The sequence below is a fragment of the Paroedura picta genome, chromosome 9 (assembly GCF_049243985.1).
Source record: "Paroedura picta isolate Pp20150507F chromosome 9, Ppicta_v3.0, whole genome shotgun sequence".
Taxonomy (NCBI): Eukaryota; Metazoa; Chordata; class Lepidosauria; order Squamata; family Gekkonidae; genus Paroedura; species Paroedura picta.
The window spans coordinates 40,535,318-40,549,954 of NC_135377.1; the positions used below are offsets into that span (position 1 = coordinate 40,535,318).

A 14,637-nucleotide genomic window follows, 5' to 3' on the forward strand; every position below is an offset into this window, starting at 1 on the left:
GCTTGCTGGGGGGTAAACGATAATGACTGGGGAAGGCACTGGCAAACCACCCCGTATTGAGTCTGCCATGAAAATGCTAGAGGGCGTCACCCCAAGGGTCAGACATGACTCGGTGCTTGCACAAGGGATACCTTTACCTTTTAACCATACACATGGGACTTTCAAGGGCAAAATCAACACATGCCATGCCATTCATTTGTAGCTAGGGCTAATACTAAAGGCTGCAGAGAGATTTTATGGCACAGTATAATTTCCTCTGTTAATTTCCAGCCATAGATCACTGACCAAAACTCAAAGTCTTAATCCCATGCCAGGTTAAAAAACAACAACCACCAAACTGCTGGAGTTTCAGAAAGCAGATAGCAACTAGATGTGGCCATCTGCTGAACAATTTTCCCCAAAGAAAATAAAATCTGAGATGGTGTAAGATGTAGGATCTTGTTTCTTTTTGAAGAACTAACCAGACTCAAGCAACTACACTGCCTTCCCAAAGGGAAGCACAGAAAACTCCAGCCAGAAAAACGTTTAGCTCTTTCCAGCTGGCTTTCGCCAACTAGGATGGGCAAGAGTCCACCTCACAACTGGCCATTCAAATCCTGCCAAGAATCTCTTCATTGGTTGATGACTTAATGGGCTCTCCTCACTACATCCCAGGACAGCAAAATCTTTTAATAGCATCCCAGTGGAGGCAAAGGATCAGTGCAGGTGAAACAAATGTAGGATTGACACTCTCTCCTCCCCACTTACTGACCTGAGTGGGTGGCAAGTACATGTGAATGAAGACGGGGCTTAAAGCTTATGAAGTGGAAATATCTGCCGATTTGTCAGGAAAAGCAAAATAAAACTTCAGGTGAATTTCTCCTGTTCACATTCTCTTTTTTCTTTCTGCACTTCTCTTCACTCTTCCTTAATTCATTTAATTAGCAGAATTTCTAAAATTAATTCCAGAACAGCATCATATGCAGTGTGCAGGATCTTTGGGATCCTTCAGTTCATTTACCCCTCCATATGTTCGAGAAGAATATATTTGTCTTCATAAAACATAGCAACTTGCCCCTCCCCCTGACTGCATCATGATTCTTTTGATGTTTTTAAAAATAGCAGCTGGGGAGAGCCCCCCCACTCTGTGAAAGATAAGGGTTTTTTAATTTTAAAAATTCTACTCTTATTTTGGCAGGTTGACCAGCCTCTTCCGAAACTGGCCAATGAAGGGCCTTGAGGGAGTGGGAAGGAGAGGCCCCCCACCATATAAATTTTTGCTGCCCAATGCTCATCTCTCTTTTAGGGCGTGTGGCAGGGAGGCATAACCAGCTGACATCACTTCCTGGTAGCTTGAAGCCTGAAACATATTTCAGTAGTGTCTCCATGGTCAAAAGGTTGAAAATGGCTGTATAAGGCACTGGGGAACATTTTGGGACAGTCCAGGCTTGTACAAAAGGGCTGGGCACCAATTGAACCAGAATACAACCAGACTGCTGGAACATAGCATAAAAAGGTAGCAGAGTAACTTTTAAATTGAATTTGGGGGTGGGGGGAAGTTCAGGAGCTGAGGACCATAGACTTTGGGCAGATTTGTTCCAAAGGGAAGAAGGGGAACATGGTTCTGATTGTACAGGAAGAGTAGGAGTGCTTGCTTTTAAGGAAAAACATAGCTGCAGTGAATGTAACAGAAATCTGGTTGAAGGGAGAGATCAAGTGAGACACCCCCAGATATGGAATCTATAGGAATCACAGGGAAGGGCATACTGCAGGAGGCGTTGCTATATAAGTCAAGGAGGGCATAGTATCTAACAAACTAGAAACTGTAAAAAAGGCCTACTTCATAGAATCATTGTGGCTGACAATACAATAATGGAATACTGAGCTCCTTGACCAAAATGCTCAGGGTGATCTTAAGATGGAAAATGAAATCATTGAGGCCTCCAAAGGATAGGGAGTTATAGTAATAGGTGATTTCAACTAAACTCACATTGACTGGATAAATGTATGTTCCAAGCATGCCAAAGAGGTAAAATTTCTAGGTACCATAAACCAGTGATCCTCCACGTCCTCCTCTCCAGCTGCTGCCTCAGGGGCTGCCTTGCCACTCTGCTGCCGGCTCACCTTTGGTGCCCTACAGCAGCCGCCATGGTTGGTGCTCCCCCCTCGGCATGGCACTGCACAGCTGCTGCTGGCAGTGCCCCCCAGTGGGCGGCAGGACGTCAGGGGTGCCAGCAGGAAAGCAAGTGGAGCAGTTGCTCAGGCGGCAGCAACCTCAGTAAGATTGTCAAGCATTGACCAGTTCCCAGTCATAAAATGGTTGGAGACCACTGCCCTAAATGACGGCCCTAGAACAGCTAGACATGGAACTGACCAGAGGGGAAGAGACCATGGATAGAATCATTAGCGTGATGCTCAAGACCTGGTATGGGATGTGGAGGTGGTTCAACTGATTGGAAACAGTGATTACTATGGCAACAAATTTAAGTTACATGTATGTGGAAAAGTGGCAAAGTGCCAGGATATTGCAACATGGTCATATTTTACTTCTGAAAATTTCACTAAATTGAGAAATCTGGTGAAAAAAGAAGTTGAAAGGAACAGTCAAGAGGGTCAAATCATTTGAAAAGACTTGCAGGCTACTCAACTTTGGAGAAATTTGGATGAGAATTGTCCTCAGTGAAAGGAGAATGTGGAAGACAGCAACACAGTTGTAACATTTAATTGAAAAGTCAGCTCGTAATATTTCTTTAATATAGCAAAACTTCAGTGCTGATCCTGAAGACGAATCCTTAGGGCATTTCCGCACATGGGTGAAAATAGCATTACCCTAGCTGAATCGCATAGCACTAAATATTACCACACCTCCTGGCCCCTCCTCACCTTTTTGCTGTCTCGCTGTAGTCTGCCGTCTTTTCGTGCTTCTCACCCTCCACAAGTGCTGCTGGAAATGGCAGAAGAGAGCAACGTGCTTTATACACCACTCTCTTCCGTCTGTCAATCAATCCAGGCAACTAATCCTCCTTCCCCATTTTTTTAAGGTCCCGCAATGCCCGCTAATATATATTTTTTTTAAATCATAGTTCTCTATTTAAATGCCTATGCATCTAGTTATAGCACTAGTTATAGATGCATAGCGCTTTTTGAAAGCAACTCCTTACGGAATCATGAGTCTTGATACTTGTTCCTGATTTTGTGTGTGGGGGTGGGGGGACTAGAGAGGCAAGCTTTGTCTCACAAAAAATATTTATGCAATTTCCTGCATGCTTGTCCACCTATTTGTTGCTCTAGGAAGTTTGCCTAAAAAAAAGGGGAGGTGGGTGCAAGGGCGGGACACTGGAGGTGGAGGTACATTTCTTTTGCTGCTGGCCTGCTGGTTGTTCACTGGGGATAGCACTTTTTAGGATGGTGAATCCACTTTTTGGGATCCACCAACGTGATTTAAAATGGCAGATATAGTGGGCAATTTGCTGGCCAGACACAGGAGGATGACGTTATACGGAGTGCCCAGATATAGCAACTTCACCAGGAAAGAATGATGCTAAATTTATGGCATGAAGAAAAGCCCTTCGAATTTCTGGGTATTTAAAATCAAAGAGGGCCATACAGGCCATCTAGTCCAACCCCAAGGCAGGATCAGCCTAAAGCACGCAGTTTTAAGTTGCACACAATTCAGGTTTGGGAATTGCACTTCCTGGTCTGAGCCTTTCCCACCTATCCAAAGGACGTCTGTCTTTGAGGAGTTGAGTTTCATGAGATTATGTTGAAACCATTCTGCTATAGCCTCCAGGTATCCACCTGGAGAGCCAGCCACATAGAATAAACTTCAGATGTTTCAGATCCACAAGACATTTCTTTGTTTGTTTGTTTGATTTCTATATCACCCTTCCATATGGCTCAGGGTGGTTTACATACAACATGGGGGATACATGGAATGGATGTACACACTTTTTGTTATTGCAATATGCTCATTTTGTCACAGCCACTGTTGATGTGTTCCTTCTAGATCACCCAAGAGACCCTTGTTTCATCCTGGTGGGAAGTTTCTCTTCTCTCTTCAATCAAACCAACCAGCTATGCCACACAGCCCAAAATAGATGCCCATCCCTGGTTTCCTCTGATGTGATGCTATGGCAAACATGGAGGGTTCTATTTCCTGCAGTGGTAGTTTTGCTCTTTTTGCCTATGGATACAGCAGCAGGGTAGGGCAGTCCTTTGCCTCAGCTGCCACTGTATTGACTTTGTCAATATGACTTGGCACTGGTTGTCGGGGGAGGGGCTGAGCCCCCTCTGGCCAAACAGGGATGGTGGGGCTTGACCTCATTCCCCCCAAAGTTTATGCCCCTGCTATAGGTGAACTTCTAGGGAAACAGTATTCCATAGACAAGGCACAGCCATTGAAAATCCCCAATCTCTGGCTGTCTTGCTTCATGTGTGGAGATATACAGGGCAGGGCTTGAGGATATGAAAGAAGGATAATATGAAAGGCATAGTGATATGAAAGAAGGCTGCCCTTCAAGTACCCTAGTTATAAGCCATTTAAGGATCTAACGCTAAGGAATGGCACTTCCATGGGTTCAAGAATAAGGTTGAAGGAGGAAAAAAGATAATGTAATAGCATATTCAATTAAAAATATTGAATGTAATGAACAGCAACAAAAATCATGCTGAATCAGACCAAACGTTTATATCCATTTCTCCATAGCAGCTAAATAGGTGGTTTCAGGAAGCTGACCAGCTGACAATGACCTCTCAAATCCATTGTAACTAATAGCAGCTTCCTGGAATGGACCATTGTCCCATTCACTGCAGAGCACCTTTGTCAGCCTCTGGCTGTTAAAGGTGTTCTTGCAGGTTTTTCTTCATAACATCAACACCAGCAATAAGCATGTTTGCCACTTTAGAACTAAAGCTACTATCCAGCATTCAAGTTCTGAAATTAATACCCACAAAGGAACCTAGGGACAAGGGAACAGATATTATATGAGTAATAAAGAGAAAGGGATATAATCTTTTTTAATTTGGGGTTTAAGTTTTCCATTATGTATTTCGGTATCAAGTGATAATCCAGGATCATGATCTCCATTTTTCTGCCTCCTTCTATATTCCAACTTCCCATGTAAACTGCAGCATTTTCTGACTAGAATGTTTTACTATTCAACAAAGGACTTTTTGAGTGTGTGGATATGTGGAGCTACTAGTGCTGACACCTTTGGGAGGACTTCCCCAAGCCTAAGGGGGGAACTGGTGAAAACCAGTACAATTGCAGAGATGAGAATTCTTCTCCATAAAAAAAATACTGGGCAATACAATTAAAATAAAAGGATCACATGTCAGTATGTAATTTGAATATAGCTTCTTATACAAATTGAACCATATGGTTTGAGGTATACAAGGCTGGTTATTGCTAGTTTTATGGACCAAAATGGAACATTTAGTTATGGCTGAATCTGAACCAGAATGGAAACAAAATAATAACTGTTGGCTTTCTAAGGCATGCTCAGGGAAAAGAACGTGTGATGGAGAACCCTTGACTTTAGAGTGGAGAGCGACAACAGCAATTAACAATGATGGGTTCAGATCTTGACTATGTGCCATTGTCAAGCTGCTACCAATAATCAAAATGGCCAAGGTCCCATAGTGGCTAGCAGATTACACATTCTGGTAAGTATGAACTGGGTCACGCCTAAACTCCTCACCTGCTCCCTCTCAAAAAAAAAGAAACAAAGAAAGAAAAAAAGAAAAAGAGTATTCTCCAGGTCCTTCAGGTTATACTGTGAAGTTTGCTTCATGGCCCCATTCCAAAGAAAAAAGAAAACGGTGATGCGTGATGAACCCCTTATTTTCTTTTTAACTGCGTTCAAAACATGGGTAGAAGGAGAGTTCCCTCAGACTCAGGGCAGGGGGCCGTCTTCTGAGAGCACGCGCTCTCCCGAGAGGTCCCCCCGCTTCGACAGGCGGCTGCTGCACGAGCGCCTGGGAGGGACCGGGTGCTGCTTGGCTCCCCGCGCGGATCCGGGCGCGGGCTCGCGCAGCAGAAGGGAAAGGCCGGCCCCTGACAGCTGCCACGTGTTTGGCACGGGAGCCTCTGGCGCTATTGGGCCCTTCCCGCCGCAGCACAGCCGCCCTTCGTGGCCGGGACCTGCGGCGGGGGCCAGGGTCGCGCTTCTTGCCAGCGGCAACGTCTGGCCCCTGGCCACGAGTCAACAAAAGTGGCCAGGCCGAGCGGAGCGGGGGAGCGGCGTTGCCACGGCGGCGGCTGCCTGGAGCCCTGCAAGTTATCGCCGAGCCACTCGGGACTCTTTGCTCCTCGGGCGCCTTGCGGGGGGAATCCCCCTCCCTCCCCGGCCCCCGTCTCCTGCTGCAGCTGGCCCTCTCGCTCATTTGTTGCTCCAATAAGCAATAATTAGGTCCTAAGCTAATGATGTGTCAGCTGATCTGATGGGAGGCTAGAAGAGGCAGGCGGGGAGAGGGAGGCTAGGCTAGACCGGGAGAAGTCTCCATGGAAACGCTCCCCTCGCACGCCCCTCCCCCTCCCCCACCTGGCTGTGTCGGAGAGGCTCCGGAGCGGCCTCATCCTCCCCCTGCCTCCCCTGCGCCACCTTTACCGCCTGCCGCTCGGGCCGGCCCCGCCCGCGCGGAGCTCTCCAACCTGCAGCCGCCTGGCTTGCAGCATGCGCACTGCCCGGCATCCCTAAATGGGACAATTCTGTCCGTCACGTCGCCGCTCAGCCGTCTCCACAGAAACTTTTGTCCCGCCGGCCAATCAGAGGAGGGCGGGCGAGGAGTGGGGAGGAGGAGAACAGGGAGAGGGGTTTAGCGGGGAGCTCTGCTCGCGCTCCGCTCGCGCTGCCGGCTGTCAGTCCCGGTTCCTGCGCCGCGAGACCTTCCAGTAGAGCCACTGAACAGAGAGAGGCTGGCAGGGTGGGGGAGGGAGGGGGGGAGGGAGGGAGGAGGCGGGCGGAGCGGGCGGGCGCTGACCATTTAGCAAGTGCCTGCCTGGGACAAGACGGAGGCGCGGCGCGCGCAAGGTGCCGGGGCCCTTCCCTTCCCCTCCCCAGGGGGCTCCCGCCGTGAGGGAGCCGCCGCCAGGCTCGCCTGCGCGCCAGAGGGGGGCTCTGGCAGGAGGAGCCGGGGCGGGCCGGGTGCGAGAGGCATGAGCGAGGCAGCGGCGGAGCGGCAGAGAGGAGGCTGGGAACTCCCTTCTTCCCCGGGCGGCAACTAGCTGTCGGATGGAGCGGCCGCCTGGCGTCGCCCGCGTGGAGGGGGGGCGAGAGGCTCGACTAGGGCTCGGGCGCTGCGCGGCGTGGCCCGCCGGCGTCGGGGAGCTCGGCTGGGGGGGCCTGCGACTGGGGCCACGCGAGGGACAGTGAGCCAGGCGGCGCAGCGGGAGGACGCCAAACTTCCTCGACTGCCCCGCCGCCGCCGGGGAGAGCGAGAGCGACCGGAGGAGAGTCCTCGGTGGGCCGGCCCCGCTGTCACTCGCGCCGCCCCAGCCGCCTCCGGGGTCTGCTCCCGACAGCCTCCTCGGGCCCCAACCGGATCGCGTCCCCTCGGGAGCCTCGGCAAGGGCAGCCCGCGGCGAGCGGGCGGGCGGGCAGCGGAGCCCTTTGGAGGGGCTTCGGCGCGAGGAGACGAACCGGAGAAAAGCTCCGTGGAGCCCGCTCTCCGTGACGCGCACCGGCCGCCTTGGGCACGGCACAACTTTCCATCCCGCCGTCTTCGTCCCCCTCGCGCCGAGCCCTGCTCTGCAACACTGAACGGGGGGCGGGGGAGGAGCGAGACCCGTTGCCCTCCGGCCTTTCCTCCATCCTCCTCCGCTTCGGGGTCCTGCAGGACAGGCACGGGAAGGCGGACGAGGGTTGGCTGGCTGGCTGGGCTGGGGGGTGGGCTTTCCTCCCCCTCCCCCCCACCTGCACCATCCAGGCTGAAGCCGATGCCCGAGAGAGAAGACTCCGACTCCATGATCCTTGCGTCGCTCCCCCTTCTCCGCGCGGCCAGGGGCTAGCGAGGCGCCAGGAGCCGCTGGGACAGTCCTGCCGGGCGCGAGCTTGAAGGGACAGCTCCCGTCCCCCCCCGTCCCCCCCTCCGCCGCCAGCTCTGCTCGCCTGGAGGTTCTGGGGGGCCCGAGGAAGGAAGGTGGCTGGCTGGCTGGCTGGCTTGGCTTGGCTGGGTGGGTGGGTGAGGGCCAGAAATCCCCCGGAGCAAATGAGCGGGACTGCTGCTGCTGCTGCTGAGCGGCGCCGGAACTGACCGCCAAGCGCCGCGGGACCTCCTCCTCCTTCTCCTCCTCCCCCCTCGGCCGCGGATCCCGGGGCCGGCGGCTGCTTCGCCCATGAGGCCGGGGTGAACAGGTGCCCGGAGGAGCGGGGGCCGGGCGGGGTCTGCCTGGGGGTGGGGTGGGGGTGTGTCTCGGCGGGGACGATGGAGAGCGGCGACCGGGACATGTACCGCCACTTCCAGGACTGGTGCCTCCGGACTTACGGGGACTCGGGCAAAACCAAGACGGTGACTCGTAAGAAATACGAGCGGATTGTCCAGCTCCTGAACGGCTCCGAGTCCAGCTCCACGGATAACGCCAAATTTAAATTCTGGGTCAAATCCAAAGGCTTCCAGCTCGGCAGTCCGGACGAGGTCGACGGCGGCGGCGGAGGGAAGCCAGTCCTGTACGTGCCAGTCAAGACCACGGTGAGTAGCAGCGAAATTGTCCGCCTTCCTGCGTAGCCACGGCAGGGAGGACTAGTCGAAGCAGCCGCCGCCGCCGCCACCTCTCTGCCACCTCAGCCCTCGAGCAGGCTCCGGATGCAGGCTCGTGCTCCCCTTCCCCCTCCCCGGGTTTCATTCGCCTGGCACCTTCCCCCCCCCCCTTCCCCCGCTCCCGCTCAGGGCTTTGTGGTCCTTCCTGCCACCCAGCCAATACACAAAACCTGCTCTGTACAAGCTCTTTTCTTTCCCTACCCCTGCTTTTTTTTTGGGGGGGGGGGGAGGAGATGTCTTATTCCGTCGGTAGATCTAGAAGGGGGAGGGGGACGGTGACGTGTCCTCCAGCCACGCGTTGCCCACGCTTAGACGATTTTTGATCGACAGAGCACAGTAGATCCTTTGGGCACAAGGCCAAGGGGGAAGGGCTGAGAGTTGATTTTTAAGGGAAGCGGGTTTCCCAAGATAGCAGCTTTTCTTTCATTGTTAGCCCACATGCCTGGGCAGCAGGGACATGCCTAGCTGGCTGCAGAAAGAGGAGGGCAGGGTAATCAACAAAAGAGCCATAGGCTTGCACATGACCAAATGGGAAAATTGCTCTCTCTCTCCCTCTCCCTCTCCCTCTCCCTCTGAGCTTGCTCAAGTCTCACTGTTGATGCCATCTCAGAAGTAGAGGCAGCCTTGCAGAGGCTGAAGCTAAAAAGCTAGCTATTATGCTGGGTGGTACTGGTGGCAGATGCAGCCGAATTTACGGGTTTAGAAGATGGGAACTGTTGGTTACAAGTAGGTTGCATCTAAATCTTCTTTCCTCACCAATTTTTGTGTTTTGAGTTTTACATTTAGACTTGTGGTTTGTGAAAACCTATGCAGTGGGGGGAAATGTATTCTTTGGTATGAAGGTTTGTTGAAACACAGTCTGTTGCTAGTTAGAATCTCACTTTGGATTAGGGGAAATGTTCACAATGATAAAGATTTCTTAGGATTTATGATAATGCAGTTAGGTGTAGCATGCTTGTTCAGTTATAACAGATCCAGATACTTTTCTATTCCTGTGTTTATTCTATGTATAAAACTATTGAAAGTATAGATATGAAACTGTATTGAGAAAATGGCTTGCATTGTGAATGTGGACTGCAAAAGTAAATACTTAGGCATGCCTTTATTGCTGGCTTTAGGATTTAAATTTACCTCCAAGAACAGACTTTGAATCCAGAATATCAAATTACGCTACGAAACTTATTGGGTTTAAGTCCATTCACTGAGCATTACTCTTTGTGCAAAAACTGTTTATTCCAACAAGGGATTGCATCCACTATAAAGCTCTGAGTACAACATTTACTTTAAAGTATCAATAACCATAAAACTACAGATATATAATTTGAGTTAATCAGACTTTCCCCTTCACTAGAATAGGTTTTTATTTGTGAGCAACATATTTTATTTCTCACTGTGATTTTTTTTGTTGCTCTATATCCCAAACTACAGAAATACTTATTTTTTTCTAGGATAAGATGTAATTAGTTGATAGTTGAGATTGAACAAAGATATTTGGGTTCTTCAGAAGTTCCATATGTTTGCACCGATTACATATTTTGTGTCCCCTCTAAAAGGACATTGAGCCTTCGGTTACCTAGGCTTCTGATACTGTCACATTTCTGTGGTCAGACTTTTATTGTATACCTGCTGTTTCACAAAAGTGCTTATCTTCTTGGACTCTAATGCAGGGGTAGTCAACCTGTGGTCCTCCAGATGTTCATGGACTACAATTCCCATGAGCAAATGCTGGCAGGGGCTCATGGAAATTGTAGTCCATGAACATCTGGAGGACCACAGGTTGACTACCCCTGCTCTATTGGAAAACAATATACTTATCACATATATTTTAAGAATTTATTCTTATACAGATATGAAGACAGCAATCATGAGCTAGTTTACTCAAAATCCTACTCAACTTGTCAGTGGGGCTTATTCCCAGGAAAGTGTTCTTAAGATTTCACTGACAGTCATGTACATCAGTAATGCAAAGGCAGCATGACAAAATATTAATAATGTAACCTGAAACATTTTCACCATTTTTGTGCTCTACATGTGTGCTGTCACACATACAATTATGCATGTTATACTGGATCATGTACAGTATGTATTATTGTATATTGTGGTTCAGCATTTCTTACATAGGTTAAAAAACCCTGATTTCACATATTTCAATATTTGTTTTCTGTAATTTATTCCATTATAGTATAAACTTCAAATAGAATGCATAGACCTCATATGGCTACTGAATAACTAACTTCATACCTTTTGGCACTATATCTAGTAATAGTTTAATGACATTTTCAGTTTTATCTAAGGCATACTGCATCAATGGTTGACTTTCCAAAGTGATTTAAATTTCCCCATGCCTTCAAAGTGTATGTGAGTCATCTCACATTACTGTCTGGCACCATGGACAGATACTTTAATTGGTTTTTCAGAGGCTCACCATCTCATTCACTCAGTATCAGCTGTAGAAGGGTTTGGTCATTTATGATCACTCAGGTTGAAGTCAGCTGTTGATTTTTGCATAGAGCCACTACTCAGCACAGGACAGTTAACTTTTAGTCCCCTGAGACTAAAGCAACAAATAACTTTTTTAACCATTGAAAAGTCAGCGCAGGTAACATATATTTCCCTTTACAGTCATTCTCCACTGACAATTATGGCAAAGCTAGACACACTCCTCAGAGTTCATACAAGACATGAAACAACATTTTGAACACTCCCCCCCCTCTTGACCAACAATGAGCAAACGGTCTTCTTCTCCATTGCCTAGAATTGTTCTTTCCTTGAAGCTTTAAGGTTTGTTGCTAAGCTTTGCTGTTAGCCAGAGAGATTTGCTCCTGAAGGTTCTGTAATCCACTGCTGCTGGTAATTAGACATCATTACTGCTGCATTAAAGGGAAAGAGAGAAGGGGAGAGGACAGGCTGAGGCTAATTAACTACTTGATTCTAATGAAAGAAAGAGAGACTGATAGCAGGTGGGAGTTTGTACGAGAACAGAGTAGACACACAGCACAGACTTCATGGAAGCAAGGACAACTGGCAGGCTTTCAGTAGCAGACCCTTAGTCTGTTTATTAAATGGCTGGACAGCGAATAAAGCACTTGATCATATAGTTCGTCTTTCTTTGCCTTTTCTTGTTTACAGAACAATCCACAGTCAGAGGGCTATGTTAAAGAAACATACAGAGAAAGGAAACTGTTATCTTGCTGAATGTAGATTTAATTCATTTCAGTGTCTTGCTTCTGGAGACCAATAGAAGCAAATCAGTCTTCCGGTGTTCACATCCCTCTGTAGTGTAGGAGTACTAGGAGATGCACTTTTGGTCACCAGGCAACAGCATCCTGCAATATAGCCATTTTAGGTCTACAGTGGGACAACACACAGAATATTTATATGTACAGCTCAGGGATCAATATACCATTGCTACTCTTTTCTCTTGGATATGTTTTTCATCCATTCCCTTTCATTAAGTCTGGATTGCCCTTTTGAATGAAGGTGAAATGATGCCTAATCAAAAGGCCTTATATTGAAGCATTAGACTGAGAATTGTGCCAAATGGTTGACAAGGATCAGTATAAAGTTTTAATAGTTGGTATTCACTATCACTTAGCAACATGTAGCGCCACCATCACTTAGTGTAAGTAAAAGAAACTGTGCAATGTGATTTTATGAATAGTTTATCTGAGATCTTTGACTGCTTGATGCATTTTTGTTTGTTTGAAAATAAAACTAGAAAGAAGAAAAGTTCAGTAATGTTATGTGGTAATTCCATTTGAAACCCAATGTTCAGTTTAAACCAGGAATGTTAATTTTAAAGGGTTGTAAAAGGCTGCATGCAGAATACAATCAACATAAATAACAAGTATTACTTAATCTTTGTTTAATTTCTATAGTGTAATTTTAACTTTCTCAACCAGGGTTTCATGAAACCCCAGGGTTTCTTGATAGCCCTGAAAGAGTTTCATGAATGGGTGGGAATTAATTAAATTTAATATATTTTTGAAATTTTGTTAAGCATTTATCAGGTGTTATGACCATATATGGTCATGTTGACCAACTCCCCCTTGCCAAAATGGCCAGTGATGGGCCGGGAGTGGGTGGTAAGGGGAAGGGCCCTGGGTGGGCATGTACACAGTTATACTTCTCAATCCCAACCATATTCTGGATGATTGCATCAATTCTGGGGTTTCTCAAAGCCTGAAGAATGTTTCAGGAATTTTTCAGTGGCAAAAAAAGTTGAGGAAGGCTGGTGTAAGTAAATGCTGGCCAGCTATAAGTCTACAGAAACTATGGAAAGTCAGGTTCCTGTACTATTGATATCCATGAATATCAGAATAAATATCCAAGTTTCAGAAGAGTATATTGGTATTAATAAATTCAGAAGCCAGGCAAGAACTTTCTCATATCTTCATTCATATTCTTAAGTGACTTTTGCTTTAAAAATACTCTCATGAAACACCTACACTTTGGAGAATCATACGGTTCTCTCATGGCTTATAGTAAGGAGTTCAAATATTTTGAACATATTTCTTTGAGGGACAGGAGTGAGGTTATGATCAAGGAGTAAGATACAAGGAATAGGATGAGGGGCAGCAAGCAGCATCTATGAAACCAGACTGTTCCATTAACCCCTCCATTTGGGAGAGAAACATGTCTCTTGGTTGCCTTTAGTCTATGTGTATGTATGTAAGGGGGGGAATTAGCATATTAGTTCAGAACTCTGTGTAATGAAGGTATAAACCATGACGTCAACAATACTTGGCCTGTCATTTTAAACATAGGTTTTTGTTCTGGCAAAAGTGCTGGGAAACTGAAGGCTTTAGCATAGTCAATGAAGCAGAAGTAGACATTCTTCTGGTACTCCCTAGCTTTCTCCATGATCCAGCGTATGTTGGTAATTTGATCTCTAGTTCCTCTGCCTCTTCGAAATCCTGCCTGTACTTCTGGAAGTTCTCGGTCTACATATTGCTGGAGCCTAGCTTGTAAAATTTTGAGCATAATCTTGCTAGCATGAGAAATGAGTGCAAGATGGTGAACCATAAAACATCAACTTTCTCCCTCCATTCAACATGGAGGTCAAAAAACTGGGAGCAAGTATCCTAGCTGATCTCAGATCTCAGACGGCAACACCAGGAACACTGCCCTGGCCTCAACCATATGCCTGGCAGAAGAGCTCCATATTACAGGCCCTGCAGAAAATTGCCAATTCCAACAGGGCCCTTAGCTCTTCAGGGAGCTCATTACACCAGGTTGGGGCCAGGGCTGAAAAAGTCCTGGCCCGGGTTGAGGCCAGGTGAATGTCTCAGGGGCCCAGGACAGCCAGCAGATTCATACATGCAGAGCATAATGCTCTGTGGGGGGCATAAACAGATAAGCGCTCCCGCAGATAGATAGGATCCAGGCTACCCAGCCTTAAAGGTTAAAACCAATATATTAAAATTGATCAGGAAACAGACTGGTAACCAGTGCAGATGATGGAGCACCGGCTGAATATGGGCCCTCCAAGATGTCCCAGTGAGGACCCTTGCAGCCGCATTTTATACCAGCTGTAATTTCCAGATCAAAGACAAGGGCAGGCCTGTGTAGAGCGAGTTACAGAAGTCTAACATGGAAGTGACTGTTGTATGGATTACTGTAGCCAAGTGTTCTGGAGACAGGCAGAGCACTTGTAGCCATGCTTGGCACAGATGTTAAAATGCCGTTTGGGCTACTTTCATGACCAGAACCTCCATGGAAAGGGATGCATCAAATTCCTGGCAAATGCACACAAATTCCTGGCAACTGGGGCCGGTATTAATTGTACCCCATCCAGGTATGTGAGGCGCACTTCCTGATCCATCCCCCTTCTACCCAGCCACAGGACTTCTGTCTTGGAGAGGCTGAGTTTCAGGTGACTCTGCCTGAGACATCCAGCCA

The 14,637-nt window shown here is 47.8% G+C and overlaps 3 protein-coding genes across 7 annotated transcripts in view; 1 reads left to right on the forward strand and 2 right to left on the reverse strand.

Annotated features, from left to right (window-relative positions):
• The window catches only part of DTNA (dystrobrevin alpha), a 379,312-nt gene that overhangs the window by 287,624 nt on the left and 77,051 nt on the right, over positions 1 to 14,637 (reverse strand). The gene's annotated exons all lie outside the window — the stretch shown is intronic.
• NOL4 (nucleolar protein 4) overlaps positions 8,370 to 14,637 on the forward strand; it is a 156,217-nt gene continuing 149,949 nt past the window's right edge. For 2 of the 3 annotated variants that reach the window (XM_077352487.1, XM_077352489.1), the window contains exon 1: positions 8,370 to 8,667. In XM_077352487.1, coding sequence (XP_077208602.1) covers positions 8,404 to 8,667 — 264 coding nt within the window. In that variant the 5' untranslated portion in view covers positions 8,370 to 8,403. Of the gene's footprint in view, positions 8,668 to 9,017; positions 9,463 to 14,637 lie in introns of those variants that run through there. The other variant, XM_077352490.1, reaches the window with a different exon arrangement.
• The window catches only part of LOC143844809 (uncharacterized), a 77,713-nt gene continuing 74,729 nt past the window's right edge, over positions 11,654 to 14,637 (reverse strand). For 2 of the 3 annotated variants that reach the window (XM_077352492.1, XM_077352493.1), the window contains one exon: positions 11,654 to 12,084. The gene's annotated coding sequence lies outside the window, so the exon portion shown is untranslated. The remainder of the gene's footprint in view (positions 12,085 to 14,637) is intronic. The other variant, XR_013234141.1, reaches the window with a different exon arrangement.